General features: G+C 42.3%; 1 protein-coding gene across 4 annotated transcripts in view; it reads left to right on the top strand.

The window, feature by feature from the left end:
* The first annotated feature begins 457 nt into the window (after positions 1 to 457).
* Positions 458 to 18,389, top strand: part of cfap206 (cilia and flagella associated protein 206) — a 30,734-nt gene continuing 12,802 nt past the window's right edge. For 2 of the 4 annotated variants that reach the window (XM_030722310.1, XM_030722309.1), the window contains exons 1-9: positions 458 to 660; positions 738 to 821; positions 1,672 to 1,762; positions 3,379 to 3,567; positions 3,916 to 4,083; positions 4,783 to 4,997; positions 15,857 to 15,976; positions 16,107 to 16,305; positions 16,395 to 16,535. In XM_030722310.1, coding sequence (XP_030578170.1) covers positions 553 to 660; positions 738 to 821; positions 1,672 to 1,762; positions 3,379 to 3,567; positions 3,916 to 4,083; positions 4,783 to 4,997; positions 15,857 to 15,976; positions 16,107 to 16,305; positions 16,395 to 16,535 — 1,315 coding nt within the window. In that variant the 5' untranslated portion in view covers positions 458 to 552. Of the gene's footprint in view, positions 675 to 737; positions 822 to 874; positions 1,050 to 1,671; positions 1,763 to 3,378; positions 3,568 to 3,915; positions 4,084 to 4,782; positions 4,998 to 15,856; positions 15,977 to 16,106; positions 16,306 to 16,394; positions 16,536 to 18,389 lie in introns of those variants that run through there. The other 2 variants (XM_030722311.1, XM_030722312.1) reach the window with 2 other exon arrangements.

Below are 18,389 nucleotides of genomic sequence, written 5' to 3'. Positions count from 1 at the left end.
TCAGGCTGTCCTAAAAGCTCCCTGAAAAGCCTTCAGCTGATCCAAAATGCTGCAGCTAGAGTACTGACAGGGACTAGAAAGAGAGAGCAGATTTCTCCCATATTGGCTTCTCTTCATTGGCTCCCTGTTAAATCTAGAATAGAATTTAAAATCCTTCTCCTCACATACAAGGTCTTGAATAATCAGGCCCCATCTTATCTCAAAGACCTCATAGTACCATATCACCCCACAGAGCACTTCACTCTCAGACTGCTGGCTTCCTTGTGGTTCCCAGGATGCTTAAGAGTAGACTGAAGGCTCCGCTCCCATCTGGACCATGTACCGAGGGTTAGTTCTCTGCACCGGGAATTTGCCCGCCCTCTTCTGGCTGTCTCACTGTCAAAGCTCAGTCCGCTCTTTGACCCTGACGCTCCTGAACTCAAAGGATGTTTAACGGTAGCGCCCTCTAGTGGACGCAGTAACGAAAAACTTTCACTGTTACTATGGCAACTGGCTATCAACAACCACCTGTGGCTTCCTCGGTACTTGTTGTTGTTGTTGTTTACAGTGTAGATGTCTCAGGCTCGTGCGGAAAGCCTGCTGAAAAGCATAACGGGGCACATAGTGCAGCAGTGTGCAGCGAGGGGCCATGCGGTATCAGAGCCTCTGGCAGCTTTTATGGTCGGTAAAGCCAGGTAAGCAGTTAGCCGCGGAGCTAACCCTAGCTGCTATTATGATGATGATTCATATACCCACAGGTGACCGCTGTGGTGCTGGACCCGAGAAATGGCTTCAGCGCTGACCGGACCCTTACTAAGGAAGATGTTCAGAAACTCCAAGAGGTGAGCGACTTCATTTCTTTGTCTAATCAAATTATGCTTCCGTGCTTTTGAAGGTCACTGTGTCGGTTTGAATGATCGGCCCAATCACAGAGCTTCCAGCAGTAGGAGGAGGTAGAAGCTTCAGCCACCAGCTCCCACTGTGGGCTCAGACACCCTTCAGACTTTAAATGCTGCTATAGACTAACAATGGAAGTGCCAGGTCACAGCATCTCAGGGTGTGATGTTCAGGTAAACAATCCACAGTATTAGATAGAAGCCCCTAACAGTCAGAGGATCCCCTACCATTTCAACAGGAGACTAAAAACGGGAACAGGGGGCCTCGTTGCTACTGCATGTCAATTACTTTTGTTTTATTAATTTATTTAAACCTTTATTTAACCAGGCAAACAGATTAAGAACAGTTTACATCTGTGGCCTGGCAAAAGGCAGAGAGGGGAAGTGAACAGAGAGACAATGAATTACAAAATAGTACACAACAAATGACAATCATGAAGTCACATTAACCACCCTAAGTAAAACATCTACAAACATCCTTAAGAGCACGATCCCTGACTGCTCCAGTCTGCGTGCCTACGTGTCCTTGGGCAAAGTACTGAACTCCAAGTTGCTCCTGATGCGTTCACAGGCATTAGCTGTAAAACAGTTAATGTAGAGGTTCTGGTGTGAATGAGGCATGCTGTATGAAGCTCTGAATGCTCGAGTAGAGAAGTCCTATATAAGAACATATTTAATATTTCAGTTTATTTCCATTAACAATTTTGGGGCCATCAGTTCCATTTGTCTCTGTTGAATGTGACTTCTTTGGTGTAAGACTGGCAGCAGCAACAATGTCCCTCCACATGTTTTCCAGCTGTGTCTGGATAAACTCTGGGAAGAGTGCAGCCCATCCCTCGACACAATCAAAATGCAGCTGTATTTTGAAATGAATTATGCTTCTCGACGTGAGTACGAACTCATTTTGATTTTATATGGAATGAATGTAATGTTTCTGATAGAGGTTGTGTAATTGTGTCTTTATAGTGCCTTACAATAAGTGTTTAGTTTCCAGTGTGATATCTACAGATGAGCAGGAGCACCTTTATGATTTGGTGCTATATAAATAGAACTGAATTATACTTTGAGGACCGCCTCTATCAGCTTTTCGATGATATTTTTCAGGGTAGAGCATTGTGCCTTTTTCAGTAGGTGTGTGAGCACCTGTGTGATTGTCTATGAATGTGTGAATGAAGTTTGTAGTAACTCCCTTCTATGTGAGTGTGCACAAAGCCCAGTACACTGATAATACCCATTATCTCTGACATGGATTTTAGGCTTAGGGGGTGAACTATCTAATGCACAGGAAGCCTGGCTGTGTTGAACTTGTTTCATGGAGCCACTAGAGGTCATAAACACCTTCAATTATCAGATGAAGCTTTCCTAAAGTTTTTTGTGGATTTATTTAGTCATTTTTGGGCTGTTGCAGTCTGTCTGCAGTCTGTGCCTCAGACCATAAAAGGCTGCCGCAGGTTGTTCAAGGATTCTTTAGCATTCACATCACATTTACATGCAAACCTCAGTGTTGCCCTTAAAGAATAAATATAAAGTAACAATAATATAAGCATACATACATCTGTGCCCATACACATATACATAACTGTATAAACAACATAAAAGCAACAAATCAATTTGAGACTGAATTAAGGCATTAACAGGTGGTGCCACAGCAGTGATTTGTGCAAATGACAGCTGTGTGTGTGTGTGTGTGTGTGTGTGTGTGTGTGTGTGTGTGTGTGTGTGTGTGTGCGCGCACAGTTGTGCGAGAGCGGTGCAGCTACACAGCCCGCCCAGAGTTCAACAGCTTCAGGGAAGAAGCTGTTCCTCAGTCTGCTCTTCCTGCTCTTCCTGCTCTTCAGCCTCCTGCCTGAGAGGAGTGGAACAAAAAGTGTGTGTGCTGGGTGTGTGTGTGTGTGTGGGGGGGGGGGTCCTTCAGGATGCAGGTGGCCCTTTTCCTGCATCTGGAGGTGTAAATGTCAGCGGTGGTGGAGAAGCTGACTCCAACAGTCCTCTGAGCAGCCTTCACCACCCTCTGCAGAGCTTTCTTCTCTGCAGAGGGTGGTGAGCAGTCAGAGGACTGAGCAGCCTTCACCACCCTCTGAGCAGCCTTCACCACCCTCTGCAGAGAAGAAAGCTCTGCAGAGGGTGGTGAAGGCTGCTCAGAGGACTGAGCAGCCTTCACCACCCTCTGAGCAGCCTTCACCACCCTCTGCAGAGCTTTCTTCTCTGCAGAGGGTGGTGAAGGCTGCTCAGAGGACTGAGCAGCCTTCACCACCCTCTGAGCAGCCTTCACCACCCTCTGCAGAGCTTTCTTCTCTGCTGCAGAGCAGCTTCTGTGCCTCGCAGTGATGCAGGAGCCCCCGATGCTCTCACCACACTTTCTCTACTAAGACAGGGAAACATTTTATACTATATACAGGTGTTTCAACAGATAGCTGAAAGAAAACCAAATTAAAAAAAGTCAGGATAAACAGGAACGATGCTGTTATGGGTTTTGATGGTGTTGAACGTTCTGTTTGTGTAGGTGAGTTTTTTGAGGTTATACACCAGGCAGAAGAGTCCAAGCTGAGCCCACTCTGCAGAGAGATCACTGACAGCAGGGGGAAAACAAGGGGGGACTTAGACGCCCTGTACCGGAAAATTGTCACCTATATCCTGCTGCGCTCTGCCATGGGTTCGCCTACAGATACCAACACTGTGGAAGAGGCTACAGGTGTCACACTGCAGCACCACACTACAACAAAGGCTAATTCTACTCCCAAATGTTATCCCAGTCTTCCAGACAGCACTTTCTGCTATTCTCTGTGCACCCCCAGCACACTGTGAGCTGAACTTAAATCTGATTCTGATGAATTGTGAATCAGCTGACCAACACTCCCAATTACAAAGTTCAGGGAAAGGGAGCAAACTGTAAGCAGTTCCCAGAGTGCAGCAACACATAATGTAGTGTAACAATTAGGTGTCCACATGCATTCAACCAAGCGGGGAATAATAATGATGATGGTAGTATTGATTATGTATGCAGTGTGTCTGATGTTTGATTTCTCTTCTCTTGCCTCAGCTGTCCTACAGAGCATCTTCCCTCAGACTGAACTGGGAGCCTTTATGGGGCTCTTAAAGAGGGACCAGGAGCAACAGCTCGATGAGCTCACCATGATTGTCACCGGGATCCGACTCTTCAATGAAGCCAGCAAGAGGGGAGAAGAGGAGGTCAACATCCATGAACTAAGTACAGTTTTTCTGCTTATGTTTAATTTTACCAGCTTCAGAGTGATTGTTAGATTGAGCTCAGTGGCTGTTTCTTCACTATTTGAAATTATTAAGCTGTTGCATGCAGTTAAAATATATATATAAAAAAATTACACTTTAAAGTTGTTGGCTGAACAAAAGAAAACATTTTAATACATCAGTTCTCAAAGGTGTGAGAGGCATGTTCCTTAAAGGATAAGCACATTACAATGTACTGCTTTGCAGATGTATTTAAATCACCCCCAGAAACGTTATGTTTGATGATGTGGTTCATCAGTTGATGAGCACATGCTGTTTTTTATGCCCACTAATCAGCCGTCTGCTAAAAACTACTAAAAACTTCTTGTGAGCGCCGTCTCCCATTGATGACACGTTACATGTCTGCGATCAAACCAAACAGCATGGACAGCGTGCAGGTCAGCGATGTTTCGGACCCTCCTCATAAAAAGTCAGTCAAGTGAAAGACACTCATGAGTCGGTTGATTTAATCAATTATCTAAATTTGTGCCTTTGTGATAATTCGAGGCTCTAAACGGAGAAGAGAGCAACAAATTTTGCGCAACACAGCAAGTGCCACAATTAGTAACACAAGATGTGTGTGGATGAGCCCTCTACAGAAGTTAGTTTCAGAGTTCAGTCCATGAAAGTGATATTTGTACCTTTTCTGTTTTCTCTGTAGTGCCTGCAGCTCTTAAAGGAGCTCTTGCAGTCACCAGTGAGAGGATAGAAAACGAGCTGCGTGTGACACAGACTCTGGTGTACAAATATACCGCGGTGCTGGAGAGGCTAACAAACCCTGAGGTTCAGCTGGGTCAGGCTGACGTGCCCGTCGCTCTGCTCAGAGAGGCGCTGTACAATGTCAGACAGCACGAGGTTTTCCTCAAAATGTTACAGGTGAGACGGCAGCAGTTTTGTGACTTGAAGTTTTGTAAATTGTGTATTTTCATGGCGACTGCACCTGTTATAATAATAGTAATATCAATCATTTAATAATAACAACTTTCAGTACTTTGCAGAAGTCTTGAGCCACCCTTCATTTCTTTATATTTTGGAGAAATGATTGCAGCGATTTAATGAAACGTCAAATGGAAAATAAATACATGAAAATACAGAATATTAAGCTGCATACACACTGGAAGCAAGTCGCTCATTGCTTTGAGGCTGATGGTGGTCGCTTGCTGACACTCCGTGCTCCAGTTGCCTCAGTGGTCCTAAAATATATGCTATTTAACAGAAGTCTTCACTCACCATCCAAACCACTGAACTCAGGTGTTACAGTCACTTCCATGGCCACAGGTGTATAAACCAGCACCTAGGCATGCAGACTGCTTCTACAAACATTAGTGAAAGAACGGGTCGCTCTCAGGAGCTCAGTGGATTCCAGCGTGGTACCGTGATAGGATGATACCTGTGCAACAAGTCCGGTTGTGTCACGGTCCTGGGTCGAGGACCCAGTCTTTTCTAGGTTTGGAACTCTGGCTCTGTTTGAATGCTGTGTCTGGGATCACGTTCTACGGTTTCACTTTCTGTTTGGTATTTTCATTCCGAGGCTTTCTCAGTTTTGATTGGCCACGTTCTGTTTTGGGTTGTTGCTCATTTGTATTTAATTCCATGTCCAGTTAAGTCTCTCCCTGCATTATTGTGTTTCCTTAGTGTGCCTGCCTCCCTGGGGTCTGTGTCCAGTCTGTATTTCTGTCTGTCATGTTTGGTCAGTTCCTGTCAGCTTTGCTTCCTTTGTCCTGTTAGATTCTGTTCAGCTGTGATTCCCTGGTCTGTCCCTTCTCCCTGATTTCCTGGTATGTATATATTCTGTTTTTGCAGTTCTGTCACATCATTTGTTGTCCATGGCTTCCTGCCTGCTGTGTGCTCTCCCATCTGTCTGTATTCCTGTTGAAGTGGGATTCTTAGTTTGATCTGCTGGCTCCTGTCCAGCTCTGTCTGTCCTGTGTTTTCCAGTAATAAAGCTGATTAAGTCCTGTCTCTAGTCCTGCACTGGGGTCCTAAAATCTGCCATACCTCACTATACATAAGTTGTGAGATTTTCTCAATATTAAAGGGAGTGAAAGTCACATGAATTGGAGTTTCACTCTAGTCTGATGGCTTCTGCAGGTCCCAATTTTTGCTAACATTAACCAATAAAATCATCACCTAAATCAGATCATACAAGTCAGATTTTCGCCTACCTCAGGTAAAAAAAAATCTGGTCTCTTTATAAAACATTTTCAATTAAATGTGACCACATAAGTCAGATGAATTTAGCGCTAAAGCCCTCCTCATCTCCCGTCTGCCCACTTCCAATATTTACACATGCACAACTACACACAGTAACAACGCCTGACTGGATTGGCTGCACTGGGCAAATCAGTTCATTTCACAGGAGACAATCATGGCAAGCACAGAAGGCGAGCGTAAACTACAAACTTGGATTTATGAGCAAAAATACGAGATTATTTTGCAGAAGCAAATCCAGGGATGAAGCAGAAAACCATTGCTGTGAAATTTGATATTAGACCCCAAACTGTGTGATATTTTGAAAAATCAGATTTTATCCGACTTACAAGACGGACTTTTAACAAGTTGGATGAAATTCCATAGGCCATTTGAATCTGACCTAGGCGATGTTTACTGTATTCCACAGTCAGCTGTTAGTGGGATTATAACAAATTGGAAATGATTGGGGGGGCAGCACGGTGGAGCAGTGGTTAGCACTGCTGCCTCACAGTTAAAATAACATCTGAAAGGTCTGGGTTCGATTCCACCTTGGACCAGGCCTCTTCCTCTCTCTGTGTGGGGTTTGCGTGGGTTTCCTCTGAGTACTCCGGTTTCCTCCCACAGTCCAAAGACATGCACTTACTGGGGTTAGGTTAATTGGAAACTCTAAATTGCCCATAGGTGTGAATGTGAGTGTGAGTGTGAAAGGTTGTTTGTCTCTCTGTGTTGGCCCTGCGACAGGCTGTTCAAGGTGTACCCCGCCTCTTCCCTATGACAGCTGGGATAGGCTCCAGCCCCCCCACGACCCTGAACAGGATGAGTGGAAGCGAATGGATAGATGCAAGCGATTGGGAATGACAGCAGCTCAGCCATGAAGTGGTAGGCCACGTAAAATCACAGAGTGGGGTCAGTGGATGCTGAGGGTCATAGTGCACAGAGGTCACCAACTTTCTGCAGAGTCAATCGCTGCAGACCTCCAACCTTCATGTGGCCTTCAGATCAGCTCAAGAACAGTGTGTGGAATGGGTTTCCATGGCAACTGCATCCAAGTCTTACATCACCAAGCTCAATGCAGAGCGTTGATGCAGTGGTGTAAAGTGTTGATGCAGTGGTGTAAAGCACGCCGACACTGGACTCCAGAGCAGTGGAGACGTGTTCTCTGGAGGGATCAATCACACTTCTCCATCTGCCAATCTGAGGGAGGAGTCTGGGTTTGGTGGTTGCCAGGGGAACGTTACCTGTCTGACTGCATTGTGCCAAGTATAAAGTTTGGTTGAGGGGGGGGGGGGGGGTTATGGAGGGGGGGGGGGGGGGGTTATGGCGTGGGGGTGTTTTTCAGGAGTTGGGCTCGGCCCCTTAGTTCCAGTGAAAGGAACTCTTCATGCTTCAGCAGACCAAGACATTTGGGACAATTTGATGTTCCCAACTTTGTGGGAACAGTTTGGGGATGGCCCCTTCCTGTTCCAACATGACTGCACACCAGTGCACAAAGCAGCTCCATAAAGACATGGATGAGCCAGTTTGGTGTGGAAGAAGCTGACTGGCCTGCACAGAGTCCTGACCTCAGCCTGACAGAACACCTTTGAGATGATTAGAGCAGAGACTGTGAGCCAGGCCTTCTCTCCAACATCAGTGTCTGATGTGGTCAAAAAATGATCATAAACACGCTCCTAAACCTGTGGAAAGCCTTCCCAGAAGAGCTGAAGTTGATATATTGCCTAAGAGTGGGATGTTGCTCAAGTTCATGTGTGTGTGAAGGCAGACAAACAAATACTTACTGGCAATATAGTGTATTTACTAGCAGGTCATATGACAGTCAGTGGTAGTTGCTTCAGTCACTCACCTGGAAGTTGAGAAAAGTTTATCTTGGGTTCCGCCCACTTCCTGGCTGCAGAGGTTCACCTGTAGACAAAATCATTCACTTTGTGTGGTCTTTTCTTGTTTGTAGCTTAAGGCAAAAACAGAGTTTCTGAAATTCTAATGAGCTTGAAAGTCATTATTTGGCATGATCACCTTTATTCTACAGCACAGCTTGAACTCTTTTCGGCAAGCTGTCTTGAAATTTCAGGAATAGTTCCCCAGACCTCCTGAAGGACATTCAAAGCTCTCTGGATGTTAGCTGCCTTGTTCTGTTCTCTCCGGATGATCCCTCACCACTTCTATAATACTGAGGTCGGGCTCTGGGGAGATCAGTCATGACCTCCTTTATGGGTTTTTCTATCCAGGCATGCTTTTACTGCATTGGCAGTGTGTTTTATTTTCATGCTGACTGAAGCTCTTGCCAACCAGGTGCAGGTGGTATTTCATGGTGAATCAAATTCTGAAGGTAATTTCATAATTCATTCATAATTCCATCAGTTTTGACAAAATCCCTCAAAACACTAATAACTAAATACAACTCCAAATACAGCCTCCACTGTATTTTACAAATGCTGTAGACACTCACTGTTGTACCTCTGTCTTGACCTCCTCCATACAAATTGATGATGATTTAAATGAAAATGTCAAACTCTGATTCATTACTCCATAAGACCTCTTACAACTCATTTTCATTTCAGTTATTGTATATTTTAGCATACCTCAAGCTCTTCTCCCTGCTTCTGTCGTGGTCCTGGGCCAGTTGCAGAGTGTTGTGAGTTTTTTGACTCTGAAGTTTTCTTTGTTTAAATATTCCATGAGATTCTTGGTTTGCCTTCTGTGTATACTGTTTCTTATATATTTCCCCCTTTAGTACATTTACTCATGTTCATAATTCCTAGTGGTTTAGTTTATTTCATTATTCTTTGTGATTCCTGGGTTGTTAATCTTTATATTGTTTTATGTTTTCTCTTTAAGTATACTTAGTTCCTAGTTCTGACAGGAAATTCTGCATTTATCCAGGACCAGGTGCACACAAACGGTTCTCATAGTAAGAAGTTTAATTTCTTGCAAGAAAGAAATACATTATACACACACAGAGAACTGCAAAAAGCTTAATGTCTTTGCAAAGCACCTCATACACATGATTACATCTAAGGCGTGACCTCTCACACAGAAGGGAGAGCAGATAAGGAGACCATTGACAGTTATCTCCTCTTCTTAAAATAATAATAATAATAATAATACATTTTATTTATGGGCGCCTTTCAGGGCACTCAAGGTCGCCTTACAGGTAAAAAAACAATCAAAGAGGAAACAGCAAAAGAGAAAGCACAATTACACAATAAACAAAACAAAACAAAAAACAAATTAGTTAAGACCAAGGTACAATCCTAGAACCCACACAGTTACAGGCCAAAAGCTTGTTTGAACAGATGGGTTTTTAAACGGGATTTAAAAAGAGATAAGCTATTTATGACCTTTAGGGGTTGCGGTAGAACGTTCCAGAGATGGGGTGCTGTATGACAAAAGGCTCTAGACCCCATAGTTGCTAAGCGGACAGAAGGTATAGTGAGGAGCAGTGACGAAGAAGAACGAAGTGGGCGTGAGGGAGTATAGGAATGGATTAGAGCAGCAATGTAGGGGGGAGCAAGGTTATGGAGAGATTTGAAGGTGAGAAGAAGAATCTTGTATTTGATACGGTAGTCGATTGGAAGCCAGTGTAGGTCCTGAAGGATGGGAGTAATGTGTTGAGTAGAGGAGGTTCGGGTAATGATACGTCCAGCAGAGTTTTGAACCATCTGGAGTTTACGGAGAAGTTTGAGTGGTAGACCAGCAAGAAGTGAATTGCAGTAATCCAAACGAGAAGTGACAAGAGCGTGGACAAGAGTTGCAGTACTGGCAGGTGTAAGAGAGGGACGGAGACGATTAATGTTACGTAAGTGAAAATAAGCAGAGTGCTATCGAGGATGACACCCAGACTCTTAACTTGGGAGGAAATGGGGACAGTGTGAAGTGATTGGATTTTGCAAGGGTAGATTTGGCACCAATCAGCAGGATTTCTGTTTTATCATTATTCAATTTGAGAAGATTGTCAGAAAACCATGATTTTATTTCAGAAAGACAGTCAGAAAGGGAGGACGGGGGGAGAAGAGCATTTGGTTTAGAAGAGACATAGAGCTGGGTGTCATCGGCATAACAATGAAAATGGATGCAGTATTTCCTAAAAATATGTCCTAATGGTAGTAAGTAGATAACAAAGAGAAGAGGACCGAGGACAGAGCCCTGAGGAACACCAGAGGAGACTGGGGTGATGGATGACTGGCAGTTTTGAGCTGAATGTATTGGGTGCGTCCGGAGAGGTATGACTGAAACCAAAGAAAAGGAATACCTGTAAAACCTAGTGAAGCTAATCTGTGAAGGAGGATTGAATGGGAAATAGTGTCAAAAGCCGCACTAAGGTCGAGAAGAATGAGTATAGTTAAGAGACCAGAGTCAGCTGCCATTAGTAGGTCATTTGTGATTTTAACTAACGCAGACTCGGTGCTGTGTAGAGGACGAAAACCAGACTGAAATTCCTCAAAAAGATTATTATTTGAGAGGTAGTTGTAAACCTGGTTGGCTACAATTCGTTCAAGAATTTTAGCAAGGAATGGAAGATTAGAGATGGGCCGAAAATTATTCAAATTACTGGGATCTGCTTCTTTAACAATGGAGAAATAACAGCTGTTTTAAATGGCGAAGGAACTTGACCAGAAGTAAGAGAGAGATGCATGATATTTGTTATAAGTGGAGACAGAGGTGATAAGCTGATTTTGACCAGGTAGGTCGGCAGAGGATCTACATGGCAGGTGGAAGCTTTGGATTTCTGAATAATGGCAGATATTAAGGCATTAAGGCATTGATGGAAGCAAAAAACTAGAAAAAGTAACGGTTGGTGAATTGCAGGACACTATTTGGGATGGGGCAGACACAGAATGGCTCTGAGAGGCTAATTGCTGGTGGATCTGTTCAATTTTAGAGTTGAAGAAGTCCATAAAATTGTTGCAATGTTCAACAGTGTACATATCACATGATAGCAGATGAGGACGTTTGAGAATAGAATTCAAAGTAGAGAACAGTATTTTAGGATTTGCTTCAGCAGATGTAAAGAGGTTAGCATAATACTCAGCCTTGGTTGTAGACAGAGAATTCTTATAGGCTTGAATATGGTCGGCATACATATCTTTATGAACCATAAGTCCAGTCTTCCTAAAGAGGTGCTCTAGACGGCGACCCTTAGCTTTTAGGAGCCGGAGATCTGGAGTATACCAGGGTGCAGGATGAGAAAAAGAAACAGTTCGGGTTTTAACAGGAGCAATATCATCCAAGATGTTCTGAAGTCCACTGTTATAATGAGTAACCAGGTCATCCAGAGTAGATAGATTATCTTTACTAGCAAGACTATGAAGTTTATCAAGCAAAGTCAGATGATCAATATTTTTAAATTTCTAAAGGAAAAAGAGCGAGGTAAATTAATATTCGTGACCGGCAAGTTGATATTAAAGGATACCAGTTTATGGTCAGATATAGTGAGATCTGAGAGAGTGCAGTTGAAGGGAGTTATTCCGGAACAGCAAACCAAGTCCAATATGTGACCTTTAACATGTGTAGGAGAGTCAACACATTGCTGCAAACCAAAACTGTCCAAGCAGGATATAAAGTCCCTGGTGAGTGGATCAGCAGCATTATCAATATGAACATTGAAATCGCCCAGCAAGATAAAATATGTTGACATAGTCGATAGCGAAGACAGACATGCAGAGAGTTCATTTATAAAATCCGGGCTTCTTTTAGGTGGGCGATACAGAACTGCTAAAACCGTGGGCATAGCTCCTTTTATCTGTAGGGCCATACATTCAAAGGAGGTGAAATAAGGTACAGGGATAGATGTAACTTTCAATTTCTCCTGGTAGAATATCGCAAGACCGCCACCACGACCGGTGTCACGTGACCGAAACATGTAAACAAACCCAGGAGGCGTAGCTTGATTTAACTGGGAAAAGTCATTATTTTGATTTTATTTAACTGGGAAAAGTCAATAGTTGCAACAGGCAACTATTGAGGTAACTAAACTCAGGTAAGTAAACTAAGAAAGTCTGAAGATCTAAATAAACGAAGAACAAAAACCCATAACGAGGCCAAACTAGAAAACGGACCAATAAGGAATCTATTAAGGAAAACAAAACTCAAAACCACCACAAACACTTCTTAACATAAATAAGAGTCAAGGCTCCAAACCAAACGCTGGTTCAGCAGACCCAGGATCATGACAGTCATTTTCATCATAACGTTTGATGGTCTTTCTGACGGCACTTGAGGAAACTTTCAAAGTTCTTGAAATGTTTTGGATTGACTGACCTTCATTTCTTAAAATAATGATGGGCTGTTGTTTTTCTTTACTTAGCTGAGTCGTTCTTGCCATAATATGGATTAGAACATAACTCAAACAGGGCTGTTCACTGTATACCAACTCTACCTCTTCACAACACAACTGATGGTCTCAAACTCATTAAGAGGGCAAGAAATGAACTCTTGACAGGCACAGCTGTTAACTGAAAGTTATTCCAGGCGACTGCCTCATAAAGCTGACTGAGAAAATGTGCAAAGCTGTCATCTAAGCAGGAGGAGCCTACTTTGAAGAATCTAAATATAAAACAGATTCTGGTTTGTTTGACACTTTTTTGTTTACTGAATAATTCCATATGTATTTCTTCATAGTTTGGATGAATTTAGTATTAATCTCCAATGCAGACGATTTCTAAATAATGAAAAACCTCTGGATTAGAAGGTGTGTCCAAACTTTTGACTGGTACTGTAACTTTCAGATAATGTTCTTCTGCTGTAGATGGGCCTGCCACTACTGATTCTGTTCATTACTTCAATTTCCTCAAAGTTCTTAAGGATACATTGCACATCATGCTACGAAACACCAAGTTTTTTGCTCATAACTCTTTGGGAATCACCTTGTTTGTGGAAAAATACAATTTAATGCCTGTCAAACAATCATATTTTTATCACTTTTCATAGATTCAACTGAAGAAATTGGAACAAATGTTTTAGTTACAAAGTGTCCAAAGATCCAATTTAAAATGGGTTCTTTGCTGAGTTGTTGGTTGTGTGCAGACACAACACTGGTCCGTCCCTTGAGTCAGGTGCCCTTTTTATGCTTGAATGATTTTATAGGACAGTGGTTTAACAAACACAAACAAACAGACTTCCAAATAAAATGCAAGCTTCCTTTCATCTGAAAAGACTTTGGACCACTGACCAACAGTTCAGTTCTTTTAGGACGATTCGATTGTTGTCACTGGTTGAGGAGTGGCTCGATGAAGGCCACAGTAGCTCCTTTCCTGAAGGTGTTTGGGTGTGCTGGCTCTTCATGCACAGACATACTGTTTCTTATACTTATACACAGACACTGGTCCCGAGACCGAGAGAAACACAGTATATATATACTGTCTGAATGTTAATTTAGTCAATCACAAAATGAAACATTTTAATAATCCTGATAATCAGATTTCTGATTTCACAAGCTGTAATACATAATGAACAAAAGGAAAAACAGAAAAAGGCTCGAAATATTTCAATTTATATGTAATGAATATAGAAGACATGAAAGGTTGGCCCTGCGACTGGCTAGGCTGGCGACCTGTACAGGTGTACCCTGCGTCTCGCCCTATGGCAGCTGTCTGACAGCTCATCTGCTATTTTTATGAGATTTGAAAAGCCTGGTGTTTGTGGGTACAGATGCTTTTCTGTGTTGCTCCATTTTACAACAGAGAGGGGGGAGTCTTCTAGCACTGATGTTTTTTGTTCTAAAGTGGGTGGTCAGAGTTGTTCAGGATGGTCTGATCTAATCTAAGTATTGTTATATGACTGAATTCTCATGGTCCATAATATGGTCGCATACCAACTGCTAATAATTTGATACCAGGACAACACACCCTCTCCTTGACAGTGACTTGTGCAGGATTACACCATCTCTGGCTCACAAATAAAGCCAGACCTCCACCTTTTTTCTTTCCACTGGCTTTAACTTCTCTGACTGTATGAGGGTGAAACCAGGTAGATCCACACTAGAGTCTGACATGTTTTGGTTCATCTTTCAATTCAATTCAATTCAATTCAATTCAATTCAATTTTATTTATATAGCGCCAAATCACAACAAACTGTCGCCTCAAGGCGCTTTAGTAAAACACAGGACTGCACTCATGCATACTTTGAGTCTTCACTAATATCTCCAGCTCATCACTTCTGCTGGGCAGAGAGTTCACATTTCCCATGATGACGGTTGGTAAAAAGGCTCATATCTCCACTTCCAAGCCTCCACCTTTACACTAGCATGGCAACCATGAAAACAGCTCTTTATCTCAGCTGGAGTAGGGTGGGATCTTCCACATTTGCTTCATTTCAATGAAAAAGGGTCTTCTCCTGAGTAAACTCTTGTCCTCACAGAAGCAGCCATCAGAAATTGACAAAAACAACAACAAAAATAAAGATCAGAGCTACCAGACTTTGCTGCTACCAGCTGAAGGGCATGTTCTGGAAATGAAATTATGAAAAAAAATCTTTGCACAAACAGTAAAAGTGTATGTGCACACCATGTGTATGTCATTGACTCAGTGTTAATCTAAATGGCAAGTTTATGGAGTCTGCACACTGCATACTATCACGTGCCCATGTAGATACCACATCCTCTATAAGGAAATACACTGACTTCCCAGGGAAGCGTAGCGTGACAACGATGCTGTAAAAGAGAATCCTTCAGAATTCTGACTGAAGGAACTGAAATAATAGTGTCTAAGGAGGAAAGCAGCAGGTGTTTCCACCGGAGTGCCTGTCAGGCTGAAATAATGGAGCATTATATCAGCCTGAGCTTAATTTTCCCCTGAGATACTCACTGTGGCTCAATTAAAAAAAAAAAAAGCCACTAAGAGACTAAAAAAAAAGAAGAAAACAGGTGGAGGAGAAGGAGCATGTGATCTGTGAGCCTGAGATGAGGAAAAATAAGAATCCAAATTCTCTAAAATAGTAAAAAAGAAATTAGACTGATAATCTTTGGATGTTTACTATTTTACTTCATTTTTGGTTTTATTTATTTGTAATGCTGAGAATTTTTTTTTTTTTTACCTATGGTGTTTTGGACAACTGTGAATAATGACTAGGAAATAACTAATTATTTTAGTTATTAATTTTAGTAGTTGTATTCATTTTAAAGATGCAAGTTTAAATTTTCTAAGTCAGCCAGGCCTTCATTAGGGTTAGGGTTTGTACGGTCTGGGACACTTCTACACTTGTTCTTAGAGTTTGAACAAACTGAGCTACTTAAGCGCCTTCAGGAGACTGTTGTGATTTGGCACTATATAAATAAAACTGAAGGGAATTAAGTACTGATGAATCTCATATTTGTATGCAACATGTTTGGATGCACAGTTTTGTGTGTAGGCATTGTTTGTGAATGAGGCCCATTGCTGTGATTTGACACATGGCACCCATCTGAAAGAGGACAGGAAACCACTTCAAAGCTGGAGCAGAGGCATCCACCCAGCCGTTTAGTCTGTTTGCATCTTATCGAAGGTGAATTTGTTTTCTGAGTGAAATGTTTAGCGAAATATAAATTTTCCTTATTTTCCTTTTAAAGGCTGATGCGTATTTCTGTGCTAAGCGTGTTGAAATCCTGCAGCGTGAGGTCTCGTCACAGATGAAGCTGCTGAAAGAAGCGATGCAGGCAAAGATGGCGGTACCAACTGCGAAAGTTTTTGTAAGTGTTCTGATGGCTGTCCTTATGTTGTTCCTGCTAATATGTCTGTTACGTTTCATGTGTTGTGGGGTATCTTGTGTTTCTCTGTAACGATAGCCTTTATTGTGTCATTCTTCATACTTTCTTTCAGCCACTATTCAAGATGCTGTCTAAGTTATGGTCTGGACTTCGGGATGAGGGCGAGTTGCTGAACATCCTCAATAACATCATGCTCAGTCTCCAGCCCTTCCTTGGCTCCCAGGCTCAGATTTTCTCTGAAGCTTATCTGGACAGTATGCTGGAGGACTCGGAGGTGAAGACAGATGAACAGAGAATGCTTGAGTCTTCAGGTATGGCTAACAGCCTCAGATTAATCAATAACATGTCCCACAAGACAGAGCTGGCCTGAAATGTGGTTGTCTTTCATTTTGCCTTCCAGATGACCGCATTGATCCAGTTCAGCTAAAGACTCAGGAATGGCTTTTTCCTGAAACAACAGCCAGTTTTAATGAGCTCCCCCTCCAATATAATGGACTCTGTGGCTACACGCTTGTGAACAGAGATGGCCTTCTACTTCCAGGTACTTTTTTTTCACAGGTTTCCAGTGCCAGGAATGGATTTTACATTAGGTACAGCCAGGGCTGGCCCATGCCTTGAAGGGGCCCTAAGCAAAATTTGGTTGGCACTTCATTGTCACCTGACTAACCATTATTAATGCTGGAGGGTTGAAGTTGAATATTAATTGTTTTGGATACATTTCTGTTTCAGCCTCATGTACACGAGCCTGTTGAAAACAATGTGTTTCAGTATGATAAACATTGTAAAACAAGTATCAATGCACGTCATATCCAATCTAGAGGGCATAGGTGTCTGACCTGCTTTTGGACATGTTGGACTGTTTTCATCCCAAAGATGTATATTTTTGCATAAACATGCAAATGCACCCAATTACAGACTAGTAAATAAGCCATTTGTAATATATGAATAATTATGCAGCATACAGAATTGCTGAGCATCAGTGGAGTAATATCTAAACAGGTGGTCAGCAATTGGGCCCAGTGCTACAAGAAGTGCAGAAAATATGTTACGCTGTTATGCCACAAATGAAGCATAAAAGTGAGGCCTACTAATCAATCCTTGTGACCTCACCACAGTGTGAAAAAACAAAACAAAACGCTGTCACCTCAGGAACGGTGAGTAAACCAGTTGGATTAAACCACCACAGCTCACAAATGGGTCATTCCATATGAACTCAACCAATAGGTCCCCAGGTCACCATCCCAATCTTCATCTAAGGAGGGCCCTATTTTGCACCTGTCATGCCTGTTGGAGGCCATGCTGAATCTGCATCAATTTTGCTAAATGAGGACCTTTTGTTTCTACCAGTGAATGATGATGCAATACCAATAACAGCTGATGCAATCACACAATGCCTAGCTAGAAGATGATTCAACATTTATAAAATGTGAGTGATGCAAGTCTGTTTCTCTAGCAGTGTCTGGAAATGATGTTTGATGAGGATCTTTGAAATATTCTGGATGAAGCGAGGGATAATAGAGGGCGCTTTTGGCCAAAAACACCTATATTTCAAATGATTATAAAACAAAGAAGGAGATGAGAAAACAAGTAGAACTTTTGAGGAAATGTAGTTAAGATATGTAAAATTATGTTGACAAGTGGCATTACCTTGGGCAATTGCCCAGGTGCCCAACCGGACAGGCAAAAACAAGCAAAAAATTAATTTTTTTCACCCAGAACCCTTTTCTGAGTCCCTTAATTCCAATTTTATGCTTTCTACAGAGGTAATCTTCCCCAAACACACACACCTGTCCTGAAATAATAGGAATATGGCATTAAGTGGTCTCTGAGAGAGATCCTGACATGGGAGGACTTTAAGATCTGAATTTTGTATTTTCGCCTGTAAAAATATTGTTTTTTAAGGGGTTAATAACTTGAGAAAGAGAGAAGATACAACATTTATGATGCCAGATTCTGAAAGTCTGGGTCAAAATTACCCCAGACACCAATTTTCAGGCTAAGCATATTATTCATGTGGGAGATATTGCCTGTTGAAATATTAAGAAATTGAAACCCATGATTCACAAGGTCAAATATTGGGCATGCACCCAATGTTTGGAGGGCCATATCTCGGAAACCCTTTGGAGCTGAGGCCTATAATTTTGCACGTGTTCATTATACACATAGAGGTACTTTCAAAATAATTTTCACTCAAATCAGAGTTGGTGACCCGGGAAGGATTTTTGCTTTTTGGTTGAGTTCATATGGAATGACCCAAATGTAGTCATGTCTGAACATGCATGAATAAAGCCATGGAATGCCCAGCTAGCATGTCCCGTCCACTGAACCTTATAAGTATTCAACAGTCCTCACATGTTAGTGTCAGGAATCTGCAGTGTGGCAGGCAGGATAAGGA

Source organism: Archocentrus centrarchus, chromosome 24, assembly GCF_007364275.1.
Source record: "Archocentrus centrarchus isolate MPI-CPG fArcCen1 chromosome 24, fArcCen1, whole genome shotgun sequence".
Lineage (NCBI taxonomy): Eukaryota > Metazoa > Chordata > Actinopteri > Cichliformes > Cichlidae > Archocentrus > Archocentrus centrarchus.
This window is presented reverse-complemented; position numbering and strand designations above follow the sequence as displayed.